Source organism: Vidua macroura, chromosome 23 (genome assembly GCF_024509145.1).
Source record: "Vidua macroura isolate BioBank_ID:100142 chromosome 23, ASM2450914v1, whole genome shotgun sequence".
Taxonomy (NCBI): Eukaryota; Metazoa; Chordata; class Aves; order Passeriformes; family Viduidae; genus Vidua; species Vidua macroura.
In genome coordinates, this window is record NC_071593.1 from 1,723,027 (window position 1) to 1,735,644 (window position 12,618).

Sequence of the window (12,618 nt, forward strand, 5' to 3'; positions counted from 1 at the left end):
CAGGGGGCGCTGTGCGCGCCGCGGCCCCCGGCCCAGCGCAGCCCAAGATGGCGGCGGGCGGCGCGGGGGCCGCGGCCGGGCCCGGCTGGGACGTGGCCGTGCGGCCGCTGCTCTCCGCGTCTTACTCGGCCTTTGACATGAAGGAGCTGCCGCAGCTGCTCGCCTCGGTCATCGAGAGGTGAGGGAGCGCGGGCGGGGGCTGCCGCCCCTCGGCGTCGCCCGCTCAGGGGCAGCGCTGGGGGTGCCACTGCGGGAGCGGCTGAGGGGCGGCTGAGGTGGGGCCCGGCTGGGTGTGAGGGGCCCGGTGCCGGGCTCGGTGCCCGCTGTCCGGCAGGGCAAGCGGCGGGGCTGCGGCTGCCCGGGCAAAGCCCCGAGCTCCGTCCCCGGCTCCTCCCGCTGTCCCGGGGCCGGAGCTCTCGGAGGTGCCCTCGGGCCCCGTAACGGGCTGAGGGTGCTCGCTCGGCCGCAGCACCTCGGACAGGCGCCCGCCGAGAGGCTTCGGGACTGTTCTTGTGGTTTTGCTTTTGTCCAGGCGTGTCACAGTTTGCCCGGTTGGGCCGTGGGAAGTGTTGTCTCGCCGGGCTCTGGGGGACCAGACTTCCCTCTAAGTCTTTACCGCTACAGTGCTTCTCCTATTTTAAGTCAAAATAAAGCAGAACCAAATCAAATCTACCTTGTCTTAACCACACAGATTGGAGTCAGAGCATAAGAGTACCCACTGCAGCTACTTAATTCAACTTACAGCTCGTTTTATGATCTAAAACACGAGATGTGAAGGCCACAACATCATGCTCAGTCAGAGATACAACCCCGGCCACAATAAGTTGTTAGGAAACATAAAATAAAGAATGCACTGAGGAAGGTGATAAAATAAAGCCTTGTGGTGTTTTGTTTAATGTAGAATGGCTGAGTGTGCAGTGGATGCTTCAGATTCAGAGTTAATTGGAGGAGTTCTGTGCCTGCACGCACAGAGCAGTTCCCCGGGAGCTGCAGCCTCGGTGTTGATGGGTCCGGGCAGTTCTTTGGCCACTCTTTGTTTTAGAGACCATTCCAGTGTCGCTTTTCCCCGAGCAGCTCTGCTGTCCCTGTGCCCGAAGTTCATTAGTGGAGTGTTCCATCAAAGTATCCTAGGGACACTCGAGTGGATCCACTTGAGTTCTGGGAGAGGGCAGTTTCCTCCTTCAGAGGCAATGTTGGTTCTGTTTTCCACTTGAGACAGCAGGCTGTTGCCTTCAAGCAGCACTGCCTGGGGTTGGAGTTGTGTGTCTGGTGGTCTGGCAGGATTTGGGCTCGTGCAGGATGGTGTTTTTTGTTTCATGCCTTGGTGTGGCGTGCTAAATGACAAAGGAATAAATACAACTTGTTCATGTCTGGAGCTGTGCTCTTCTGTGCTGAACAATAATCTATCTTTAGATTTCTCACAGAAAATCTTTTATGCTTTCAAGTTATTTTTAGGAGGCAGTTGTTAAGTTCTTGATGGTGTCAGCCAACCCCAAAGTGGCTGGATTTCCCCTGAAATAAACTTGGTGCAATGACAGTGAAATCACCAGTATTCTTCTTTTCCAAATAAGACAATAATCTCCACTTTTTAACTACTCTCATATTTCATTTATAAGTTTAAGCATCATCAGGTTACCTGTTAGCAGGTGTCTTCATGAATTGACAGAAATTAGGCCCTTATTTGACATAAATGATGGAATGCTGGCTTGGAAAGATGCAGCTGGAGGGGAACTCCAGGTGTGTGAAGTCTCTCTGGGCTGGTTTTTGGGGAAGGGGTTTCCACAGGGGGAACTGCACCTGGAGCAGTGCCTTCCCCAGGAGGATGCTGCTTTGTGCCCACTGCCCTGAGGACAGGCTGTGTTTGGGGCTGTCAGCACTGGGGAGCAGAGCTGAGGCAGGGGCTGGGGTTTGGTGCTGGTTAATGTGTACAGTGACACTGAGACTTCTCTCGGCCTGAGCAATGAGCTGCCCAGGGAAGTAAAACCCCTCTAAGCAATGAAGCACAGTACAGAGGCTGCAAAGTCACTATTAAAGCTCACTGTGTGCTCAGAATAACACTCTGGCACATCCCAGATTGTGCTGTTATCTTCTGTCCATGGTTATTTGCAAGGATTGATGGTGACTTGACTGCTGCTTTCCACTTTGCATTATCGTAACATCCACAGTGTGTTTAAGTAAAACTCAAACCTCCCATTGCCCAATCCCTATCTCCTGCTGGATTCTGCACCTCTGTGTTCTTTATACCCTGTGGGCACTGTGTGGTGCACAGCTTGACCTATGCAGTAATTTAGGAGCTGTCAGCCTCTCCTGTACTCTGTTATTCCCAAATTGTTCTAATTTGTTCTCTTAACAATGCTTACATACATCTACTGCTGCTGGCTTGGAGTTGGGCCTGAGAGGTAGGTGAGCAAAATTAATGTGTGAAAAGGAGAGAGCACAGACTGCTTTGCATGTTCAGTCTCTGGGCTCGTTCCTGTTCCTCACCAGAGCAGTTCTGGCAGGAGAGGGTGAGGTGAGGCCTGAGGTGTTGGAACTCGGTCGTGTGGCACTGTTGAATATATTCCAGTAAAGCCTCCCTCTTCATTTTCTATTTTTCTATTTGTATTTCAGCTTTTTAGGCAGACTAAATAACACCTCAGACCTAGGAAATCAAGCTACAAAGCTGACAAGTATTTCTTTCTGCTTGTTTTTGTGGAGAAATGGTTCTTTTCCAGAGTTGTTTCTGTTCTAGCTGCACCTCCTGTTACAGCTGGAAACCGTGGCTTAGGGTGCAAAAAGGGAAGGTGACTGGGCATAAACTGGGCTTTGTTCAGGTCAGCAGGGAATGGTGAAATTGTGGTTGGAGCTGGGTACAGCCTGTGCCTGGGCTGCTGCCCTCTGCTCCCCACCTGCCCTCCAGCAATCACTTCTGGCCCAGAGGTGGAGAAACCTGGCTGGGTTTGGAGAGACAGAGTGAAACTGAGTCTAGTAATCTGTTCTTCCACCTTGCTCGTTCACATCACCGCATGTGAAAGAACGTGAAAGAAAGTAAACTGATTGTTTATGAGGCAGGTATGCACATCCCTTAGTCTTGTCACAGGAAAAATGAGAGCAAAGAGTAGGTGTGGAGGCAGAGCAGTTTGTGTTCTCAGTGTCTGTGCAGGTGGGGTGTGGTGGGACACCTTTAAGGTGTCACCTCTGCCACAAAAGGCTGATCTCTGAGGCCAGTGAGTGTAGCTGAGAAGCCTCAGGGACTCTACCTTACCTGCCCAGATCCCTCCCCAGTGGTGGAGGTGCTGTGCCTGTGTGTGCTGTGGTTCTGCAGTTGCCTGCTTTGATCCCTCTGGTTTGCAGACTTGCACAAGCTGCAGTTGCCTCTGTGCCGTGCTGGGAAGGGAATGCCCATGCTCCAGGCCTGGCAAACCCTGCCAGCATAGCAGAACACAGAGTCCAGGCTCTCTGGGCAGCTGAGTTTAGAACAACTTAAAGGTTAATGAGCCTCTGGCAGGGAGTGTGGTTGGTAGAACCTGACCTGTTGATGCTGTGGAGGAGAAACACTGGCAGTGCAATATTTCCTTACATTTCCTGTGTGGGCAGTGATGCTGATGCCGTGATCCGGCTGTTGCTGAAGGACTCAGTCGTGGGGACATGAGGGTTGTGTTCCCAGAGCTGTCACCTTGCCTTGCCCCTGTCACGGGACACATTGGGGTGCTGGGTGCTGCTGCTGCTGTGCTGGGTCTGGCTGACCTCTGTCCCGTTCTCCTTTACAGTGAATCTGAGATCCTGCACCATGACAAGCAGTACGAGCCTTTTTACTCCTCCTTCGTTGCACTTTCCACACACTACATCACTACTGTGTGTGGTCTCAGTAAGTGTTCCTTTGCTTCTCTTGCTCCTGTATAATGAGTGGATGCAGTAAAAGTAAATCAGAACTGTTGATTTTTTGTTTTTTCTTTTTTGCCCTCTTGCTGAATCAGACTTTAGGGCCAGCATTGCTGGCTTTTGTACCATGAAATGTCAACTCTGATGGAAAGGGAAGCTTGTTGATGGGAGTATTTGGCCACCAACTACTGGACAGCGTTGCCTTTTTGGCTGCTTATTCATTGACCTGATTTAATTTTTGGTCAAGTGTTTAAATCAGTGTTCAGGATTTTTAGATTATCCTTCAGCACTTAGAACACTGCTGTCCCTGGAAATGTCCAAGGCTGGGTTAGGAATGGGGCTTGGAGCATCCTGATCTAGTGGAAGCTGCCCCTGGCCATGGCAGGGAGTGGGACAGGATGAGATTTAAAGATTTAAGGTCCCTTCCAACCCAAACCGTTCAGGGCTTCTGTAGTTACATTACTGTGTTGGAGTTAACGATCAAAACATTGTGACTCAAAATATTTTCTGTTTTTTTTGGCTGACAATTTAGCAATTTCAACAAAAAAAATGGGCATTGTGAGCTTGTTTCATGTTCTTCAGAGCTTCTGTCAGCATTAAATAATGTTACTGGGGAAACTGCTTTATCTGTCTGAATTCCCCTGTCTGGCAGAAGGAATTATCCTCACTTTGCTGACATTTCTTGGGTTACATTGTAATGAGACTGAGTTTATATTGCATCTGTGTGAGGCAGGAGAGATTGAGTGTGTACCCACACTGCAAAGCATCCTGCTTTATTGACAGCATTGGGAGCTTATTACACTGGGCTATTTTAAAACTTACTCTGAGTACAAGGATGTGCTTTTTCCAGTACCCAGAAACCAGTTGCAGTCCGTGGCAGCTGCGTGTAAAGTCCTGATTGAATTCTCCCTGCTGCGGCTTGAGAACCCAGACGAAGCATGTGCTGTTTCACAGGTGAGCACAGGTTTGGACCTCCTGGGCCAGCCTCAGTGTGAGAATGGACTTTGGGCTCTAATTCTGAAATACCTGCTCTAATGTTGAATGCATAAAGCAAACAATGAAACTCTTGAAATATTTAACGTGTACACTTTGGTAGACTCTGATTCCTGCTGAATCTTCCCTTTGCATTCTAGACTCAAAATCAAAGCTTACTCACAACTTGAAATAAAGATGACCTGAAGCCTTGGTTAATTCAGTTTGTTTCCTACACTCTGGTTTGGTTTTGTGTGACAACCTGGATCACAGCTATCTGTTGAGTTTTTAAAGATGTTTTCTTGCCTGATTGTAAAAGAGGGAAGGCCTGTGAGGAGTGTTCCTGTAATGTGGCGTGTCACAGCAGAGAGAGCTTTTCCAGGTGTTTTCCATAGAAAGCACAGGCAGTGTTAGTGACCTGGGTTACCTGCAGTCAGGGATGTGTCTCAGTCCTCAGGGGAGATCAGAATGGCTCAGAGCTGTTGCAGTGGCCCCACCAGCTGGAGTTGCATTATTCTTAATTCATCTGCTTAGAGTAAACGATATGGAGGAGGGATTGGAATCAAGAGAATTTAAATGGTACTTGATATCTCTGTTTTCTGTAGAAACACCTCATTCTGCTGATCAAGGGGCTGTGCACGGGCTGCAGCCGCCTGGACCGCACAGAAATCATCACCTTCACAGCGATGATGAAATCAGCCAAGCTGCCTCAGACTGTCAAAACCCTCTCTGATGGTAGGGAGGGGCTTCAGCTGTCTGTGTTTCACTGCAGCACTGGAGTTAGGCACAGAAAATCTGAAGTTTGCTGTCTGAAATGGGGCTTTGTCATTTTCCCTGCAGTTGAGGACCAGAAGGAATTGGCCTCCCCGGTGAGCCCGGAGCTGAGACAGAAGGAAGTGCAGATGAACTTCCTCAACCAATTGACATCAGTCTTTAACCCCAGAGTCTCGTCATCACCATCAATCACAACAGAGACACAGGTAAAAAAACTTCTAAAACAGAAACAGACTGAATTTCAATATTATAAACCCAGTGCAGGGAAGGACAGAGGGTTCCAAGTGGTACTTTTCCATATAGATGTAAAGAGAACCTTTCTTAAGTACAGAAATCCTGCTTGCATGAGATAAATGGAAAACAACCAAATACTGTTTGTGCTGCATTGGCAATACTGGATTTGTTTCTTTCATGGAATGCAACGTTCAGTGACATCCATGGCTGTTTGGCGTTGTGCTGCTTCTTGCACCTTGCTTCTGTGTATAGACTTAGAGAAATACTGTGTCTTTTTAGTGCCTCCATAATATATTTAGTATCTGCTTGCTTTAGGTGGAAGGAGAGAGTGAGGATCAAGCTGCCACAGATCAAACCTCTGCAACAAAGACCAAGAGCATATTCATTGCTCAGAATGTGGCCAGCCTGCAAGAACTTGGTGAGAATCAGCTTTCTAGCTTGGGCCCAAAAAAGTACTGGAAAAATTTCTCTCCAGTGTTACATCTCACTGCTCTGAGTGGGAAGAAACTCTCTGACCTAAAGGGTTCCCTGAGTTGCCTGGTCAGTCACCAAGGGAGGTTGTGGCTGGAATGGAGTTTTTATTGCAGAGATGAGCTCAGTGTATTTGTGTTTGGAGGGGTAAATTAGGTGGACAGTATGAAATACCTTATGGGATGGATTGTTGAGTAGATGTGGATTAGAGTCACAGGATTGTTAGTGTTGGAAGAGACCTTTGGGATCATCAAGTCCCACCAGCTGGACTGGTGTGTCCTATAACATGGACACAGAGCTTTGTGACCCCCGTTTACAAGTGTGGGCTGCAGACTTGAGCAGCTGCTGTTGTAAAGCACTCTTTATCCTATGGCCTCATCTCCGATGGCATTTTCTCACCACCAAGAGCAATTAAGTCAATTACCGAGGGCCGTTAGGGCTGAAGCAGTGACACAGCCCTGCTGCTGTGGTTGCCAGGTGGCTCTGAGAAGCTGCTGCGCGTGTGCCTGAACCTGCCGTACTTCCTGCGCTACATCAACCGCTTCCAGGACGCCGTGTCCGCCAACTCCTTCTTCATCATGCCGGCCACCGTGGCCGACGCCACGGCCGTGCGCAACGGGTCAGTGCCAGCCCTGCCCGGGGCATCCCCTGTGCCTGGGGGAGGTCACTGTGTCTGGCCAGTGCTCACCGTGTGTCCTGCCCGCAGGTTCCACTCGCTGGTGATCGATGTCACCATGGCTCTGGACACTCTGTCCCTGCCCGTGCTGGAGCCCCTGACGCCCACACGTCTTCAGGATGTGACTGTTCTTGCTCTTAGCTGTCTCTATGCAGGTGAGTGGATCTCCAGTAGTTTTGGCTGTGCTTTGTTACCTGCATGTTCGAGGCTCAGCCCAGAAGTAGCCTTTATTTCTCATTACTTTGAAGCTATGCAGCACATTGTGGTGATAGGGTTAATATTGAAATTGTTACTGATATGTTCTGCCACTGTTTCTGTCAGCATCTAAGAAATGACTGAAAGAATGACTGTTCCTGTCAGTATCTAAGAAAGACTGACTCAACATTTTCTTAACAGCCTGTAATTTCTGCTCTTTCTTTTTATATTCACAGCATAATACATTTTTACTTTTGACTTCAGCTTAATTTGTCATAGCCCCAAATGAGCCTTGTTTCCCAGGAGTGGTTTAAGCACACCAGAATCCTGGGTGTTTAATTGGTATGGGGGAGACTTGAAGGAGATGTGGCACTCGAGTCTAAAGATTGTCTTAAAAATGATATTGAATTACATGGTAAAACATTACCTCCTTTAACTGCTCCCATATGTTTCTGTAGGGTAAAACTTCACTCTTTTGAGGTACTAAAGATTTTTTAATCTTTTGCTGTAATACTGAGCATTCCTGCTCCATCAAGTTGACAGACACGTTCGATACCACTTGTCTTAATGTGCTAAATAGGAACATTTTGTCCCAAGACTGGCTCTTCCTAAGAATGTCCCCTGCACTTGTTTTCCCTGAGGTGTGAGCGTGGCCACCTGCATGGCCATCCTGCATGTGGGCAGCACCCAACAGGTACGAACCGGATCAACGAGCTCCAAAGAAGAAGATTATGAAAACGATGCTGCTACTATTGTACAGAAATGTGTAAGTAAATGACAGAGTGTTCATTGTTTTCCTCCTCAGCAAGCGAAGAGCACAGAATTTGTATTTATTTGCATTGTAATACACAGTTATGATTTTGGGACATAGCCATTGCTGGTAAAGGAGTTAGAAGGGTAGAGGGTAAAATACAATTGCTTTTGGAGTTTTTATTTTTGTTGCTGTCTGATGGGGTGCCTTACTATGGTTTTGGCTTTATTTACAGCTTGAAATCTATGAAATGATTGGACAAGCCATCTGCAATTCACGCCGTGCAGGGGGGGAGGTAAGATTTCCATCTCAGGAAGCTTTTTCACCCTTTTTGTGCTGGTGTACTTTGGCATTTGGATTGACGGTGTTTTGTCTTTTTGGTGCTTTTTTCTCCCTGCTTCCCCATGACTTTTGGCACGATAGCATTATCAGAACTTCCAGCTGCTTGGGGCTTGGTGTTTGCTGAACAGCCTCTTCCTCATCTTGAACCTCAGCCCCACGGCCTTGGCTGATAAGGGGAAGGAGAAGGATCCCTTGGCTGCTCTTCGCGTCAGAGACATCATCGCTCGCACTAAGGAGGGCGTGGGGTCTCCCAAGCTGGGACCTGGGAAAGGGTATGTGGCACCCCTGCAGGAAGCATTGTCCAGGGGTCTGACCAGCCCCAGCAAGCAGCTACTGCAGGGTCTTGTTGGTCTCGTGAAATTTTATCTCTATTTGCAATTCAAGTCCTGAGTCTTGGAAAGAAGAAAAGTTACTGTGTCCGGTTTAGCAAAGCAGTCACTTTATTGAATATTTATTTATTTATTATTTTCCCCTTGAAATGACATTCTGTCCTTCCTGTTTCTGCAGGCATCAGGGGTTTGGGGTGCTGTCAGTAGTGCTGGCAAATCATGCCATCAAGTTGCTGTCATCTCTTTTCCAAGATCTGCAGGTGGAGGCGTTGCACAAGGTATGCAGGTAGCGCAGACATTGTCCTGAGACATTCTGCCTTCTGCACTGATGCGCATTTGGAATTCTACCAATTTCTTTTTCCTTCAATTCAATTTGAAATTCTGTCCTCCAGGGCTGGGAGAGCGATGGCCCTCCAGCAGTGCTGGATATCATGGCTCAGAGCACGTCCATCCAGAGGATCCAGCGGCTCATAGACTCTGTGCCACTCACTAATCTGCTGCTGACTCTGCTCTCCACTTCCTACAGAAAGGTAGGACCTGGCACACAGCTAGAGAACTTCTGGAGCTGAGCCACTCCAGATGGTCAGCACTTAACAAACTGGGGCTGTGCCGAGAGCATACAATTCTTCTTTCAAAAGTCATCAGCCAGGGCCTTTTTCTTTCCTTTTTTCAGAGACGTAAATTTGACAAACTTTTGCTAATGGAAATGCACTTTTTTTGTAGTTCAGTGGTACTTGTGATTTTAGTAGGAAAATGAAAAGGCTGCATTGGTAGCAGATGATTTTGCATTAAAACTGTTATTTCAAGCGTTGTTTACAAGCTTGGCGTAGATTGTTTATTTTCAACCATCCTGTGTATTTTTTAGTACAACTTAAGCCTTGAAAAACTGTTAATAAAATAGTTGAGATAAATTTGCTAGAAGACAATTAAAAGACATGAGGCAGTTACTCTTATTTTCAAATTATTATCTTTCATAATCCTAAAATTTTCCTGGTTCTGCTGTTCTTTAGGCCTGTGTCCTGCAGCGCCAGAGGAAGGGCTCCATGAGCAGCGATGCCAGTGCCTCCACTGACTCCAACACTTACTACGAGGATGACTTTAGCAGCACTGAGGAGGATAGCAGCCAAGGTAATAGAGTTTGCAGCAGCTCAGGATTTTACAGTGCTTTTCACATTTAATGGAAACCTGGCTACTTGTGCTGTTGCCTTCTCAGACTATGACTTGTAACACTGAAAATACAGAGCAGTTTGTAAGGTCTGTGTGGCAGAAGTAGTGCTGACTGCACTCTCTTGTGTAACCTAAAGCCTGAGTGGCTGGGATTTGACAGTATTTGCTTAAGAGGAGAGTGGAAATAATTTCTTTGTGTAAATTCCTGCTGGACCTCTGTGAAAGGGCTTTGCCTTGTGATTTGGACAGAAGAAATTAAGAGAGCAGACACCTTAAGGCTGCTCAGTGAAATTCTATTTTAGGCCTTTCTCAGGCTGGGTAGTTTTGTGAGGTGTTTGCTTATAACAGTATGGGTTTGTTGTTCCTGCCCTGTGCTAGATGACGACAGTGAGCCAATCCTGGGGCAATGGTTTGAAGAGACAATCTCTCCCAGCAAGGAGAAAGTGGCCCCACCACCACCCCCTCCACCCCCTCCTTTGGAGAGCTCACCGAGGGTGAAGAGCCCCAACAAGCAGAGTGCTGGGGAGAACGGGAACATCTTGGCCAGCCGCAAGGACCCCGAGCTGGTACGGCCAGAGCTTGGCCCCGGGAGCTGGGGGGCTGGGGCAGGCACTGCTGGGCTGTGGCACCGTGCTCCTGCCAGGGACAGCTGTGCTGGAAACAGCAGGTGTTTCCCTCTCCCTCTCCCCTCCCCTCCCCTCCCCTCCTCTCCCCTCCACTGCAAGTGACATGATTTGCTGATAGAATGCTTTTAGCTCCAACTCCGTTGGGTAAAGACAAAAATAAGTCCTGCAGTGGAGAAGCTGGAGGCCTCCAACCTTCTCAGAGAGTTCTGGAATCAGTTCCGGTCCAGACCACAGTGCAGGGAGCTGGATTGCCATGAGTGGAACCTTTCCTCCACTGCAGGGGGGTGTGAGGTTTAGGGGACTTGATTTATTTTGCTGGTGGTTTAGTTTTTTAGTGTTGTCCCTCTGCTTTTGTTGCTTCTATAGTGTGTTTCTCTTTTCTTTTCAGTTTTTGAGCCTAGCTTCAAACATTTTGAACTTTATCACTTCTTCTATGCTGAACTCCAGGAATAACTTCATTCGCAACTACCTGAGCGTGTCCCTGTCGGAGCAGCACATGGCCACGCTGGCGAGCATCATCAAGGAGGTGGACAAGGATGGCCTGAAGGGTGAGTGAGCAAACCTCTCTGATAGAGCTGTACAGCTCAGAGGTGTTTCTGTTTTTCAGTTTTGTGTCAAAGTTTGAGGTACTGAAGAGCAAAGGTAGTAAGTGGCTCTCGATCCCTGTCTTACAGGCACATCAGATGAGGAGTTTGCTGCTGCTCTGTATCACTTCAACCATTCCTTGGTGACCTCAGATCTTCAGTCCCCTGCCCTGCAGGTGAGCTGGGATTGAATGAATAAATAAAATGAAGAAGTGTTGCTGTCTGTTTATACCTCTATATGTGTTCTCCACACCTTGAATAATGTGTTGGTTGTTCCATTTGGCCCTGAGAATATTCTGCAAAAAGAGGTTGGAATATTTTGAGTCCTGTGATTTAAATGACCTTTGCAGTCATCCAGCACAAAACAGCCTGAACAGTGTAAACTTAACATTTACAGTTCAGACTAATCCACTGGACTTTGAAGGTGATGAAAGCTGAGAAGGAAATGAGTTTGTGTATGAGTGTGTGTGTGAGTTTTGTCCTGGAGAGTTGCCTCTATCCATGAGTTTATCAAGAGACATTCCTACAGATTTGCTCTGCTGTCAGGACTGATGCCAAAAGGCCTTGGAACCTCTCAGGAGAGAATCAAATTAATCCTTTTGCTTTCATGTCCTAACTTTGTAGCCTCTAGGTTTCTTTGCTGGGTCGTGGGCTGACCTGACTTAACCTTGTCATGGAGGTTATGAACCTGCTTCACCCATCACTGAATTCAACCCCTATACTTCATGGACTGTTTTCTACTGTATTTAAAACACTCTGTTGTTTGTTAATTTTTAAAAGCAGTTGGACTTTTCATCCATCTGCCTTTTCATTACATTTGAAAAGAAGCAATATTACTGTGATCAGTCAAAGGGCTCTTTTTGCAGATTCACAGATACTGAACACAGTAGTATAGTCTCTCCTGCTCTGATCTTGGAGTGAATGAGAAAAACTCATTAATGCCATTTTTTCTGCCTTGGTGTTGAGACTTTGTTGTGTTTAGGTGGTAAAGTGACAGTAGAGTGTTTCTCAGTAGCTCTGCCCTGTATCTAAGACAGGAGAGGCACTGCTGTTTGAGCAGAGCTGAGAGTCCTGCTGTTTATTGTCAACTGTATGCTCAGTTAATTTAATTAATTAAAGCATTAGACAGGACTTGCCTCTTTCCAACAAGCCTCTTTTGTTCCAGAACACACTTCTCCAGCAGCTGGGAGTTGCCCCCTTTTCTGAAGGTCCGTGGCCTCTCTACATCCACCCTCAAAGTTTGTCTGTGCTGTCCCGACTCCTCCTGATTTGGCAGCATAAAGCCACTGCCCAGGGAGATCCTGACGTTCCAGAATGCCTTAAAGTCTGGGAAAGGTGAGATCATTTTATGTTAAGCTGGAAAGCAGTCATCTCTTACCTCTCTCATTTCCTGTCAAGTGAGAATTCTCTAGCCCCAGCATTCCAAGTGTGTGTGTTCACTAATCTGGGATCCTTGTGGTGCTGGGGGGAGCAGAGGGTCAGTCTGCTGTGCTGGGGAATCCTTCACCCAGAGCCCAGGAAATGAGACCTGCATGAGACCCTGTGGGGGGAGTCTGAATTTCACCAAGACTGGCTGTAAAAAGGGAAGGAGGATCTCTTATTTTTCAGCAGGTTTCTGATAGGTCCTGTTAGGATG

The 12,618-nt window shown here is 47.7% G+C and overlaps 1 protein-coding gene across 1 annotated transcript in view; it reads left to right on the forward strand.

The window, feature by feature from the left end:
• The first annotated feature begins 38 nt into the window (after nucleotides 1-38).
• UBR4 (ubiquitin protein ligase E3 component n-recognin 4) overlaps nucleotides 39-12,618 on the forward strand; it is an 83,044-nt gene continuing 70,464 nt past the window's right edge. The window contains exons 1-18 of the mRNA XM_053997513.1: nucleotides 39-178; nucleotides 3,750-3,847; nucleotides 4,712-4,815; nucleotides 5,439-5,568; nucleotides 5,674-5,813; nucleotides 6,157-6,259; nucleotides 6,790-6,931; nucleotides 7,019-7,143; nucleotides 7,825-7,949; nucleotides 8,170-8,229; nucleotides 8,358-8,548; nucleotides 8,784-8,883; nucleotides 8,998-9,135; nucleotides 9,616-9,733; nucleotides 10,151-10,338; nucleotides 10,787-10,946; nucleotides 11,073-11,158; nucleotides 12,148-12,317. Of these exons, the coding sequence (XP_053853488.1) occupies nucleotides 48-178; nucleotides 3,750-3,847; nucleotides 4,712-4,815; nucleotides 5,439-5,568; nucleotides 5,674-5,813; nucleotides 6,157-6,259; nucleotides 6,790-6,931; nucleotides 7,019-7,143; nucleotides 7,825-7,949; nucleotides 8,170-8,229; nucleotides 8,358-8,548; nucleotides 8,784-8,883; nucleotides 8,998-9,135; nucleotides 9,616-9,733; nucleotides 10,151-10,338; nucleotides 10,787-10,946; nucleotides 11,073-11,158; nucleotides 12,148-12,317 (2,309 nt within the window). The 5' untranslated portion in view covers nucleotides 39-47. The remainder of the gene's footprint in view (nucleotides 179-3,749; nucleotides 3,848-4,711; nucleotides 4,816-5,438; nucleotides 5,569-5,673; nucleotides 5,814-6,156; nucleotides 6,260-6,789; nucleotides 6,932-7,018; nucleotides 7,144-7,824; nucleotides 7,950-8,169; nucleotides 8,230-8,357; nucleotides 8,549-8,783; nucleotides 8,884-8,997; nucleotides 9,136-9,615; nucleotides 9,734-10,150; nucleotides 10,339-10,786; nucleotides 10,947-11,072; nucleotides 11,159-12,147; nucleotides 12,318-12,618) is intronic.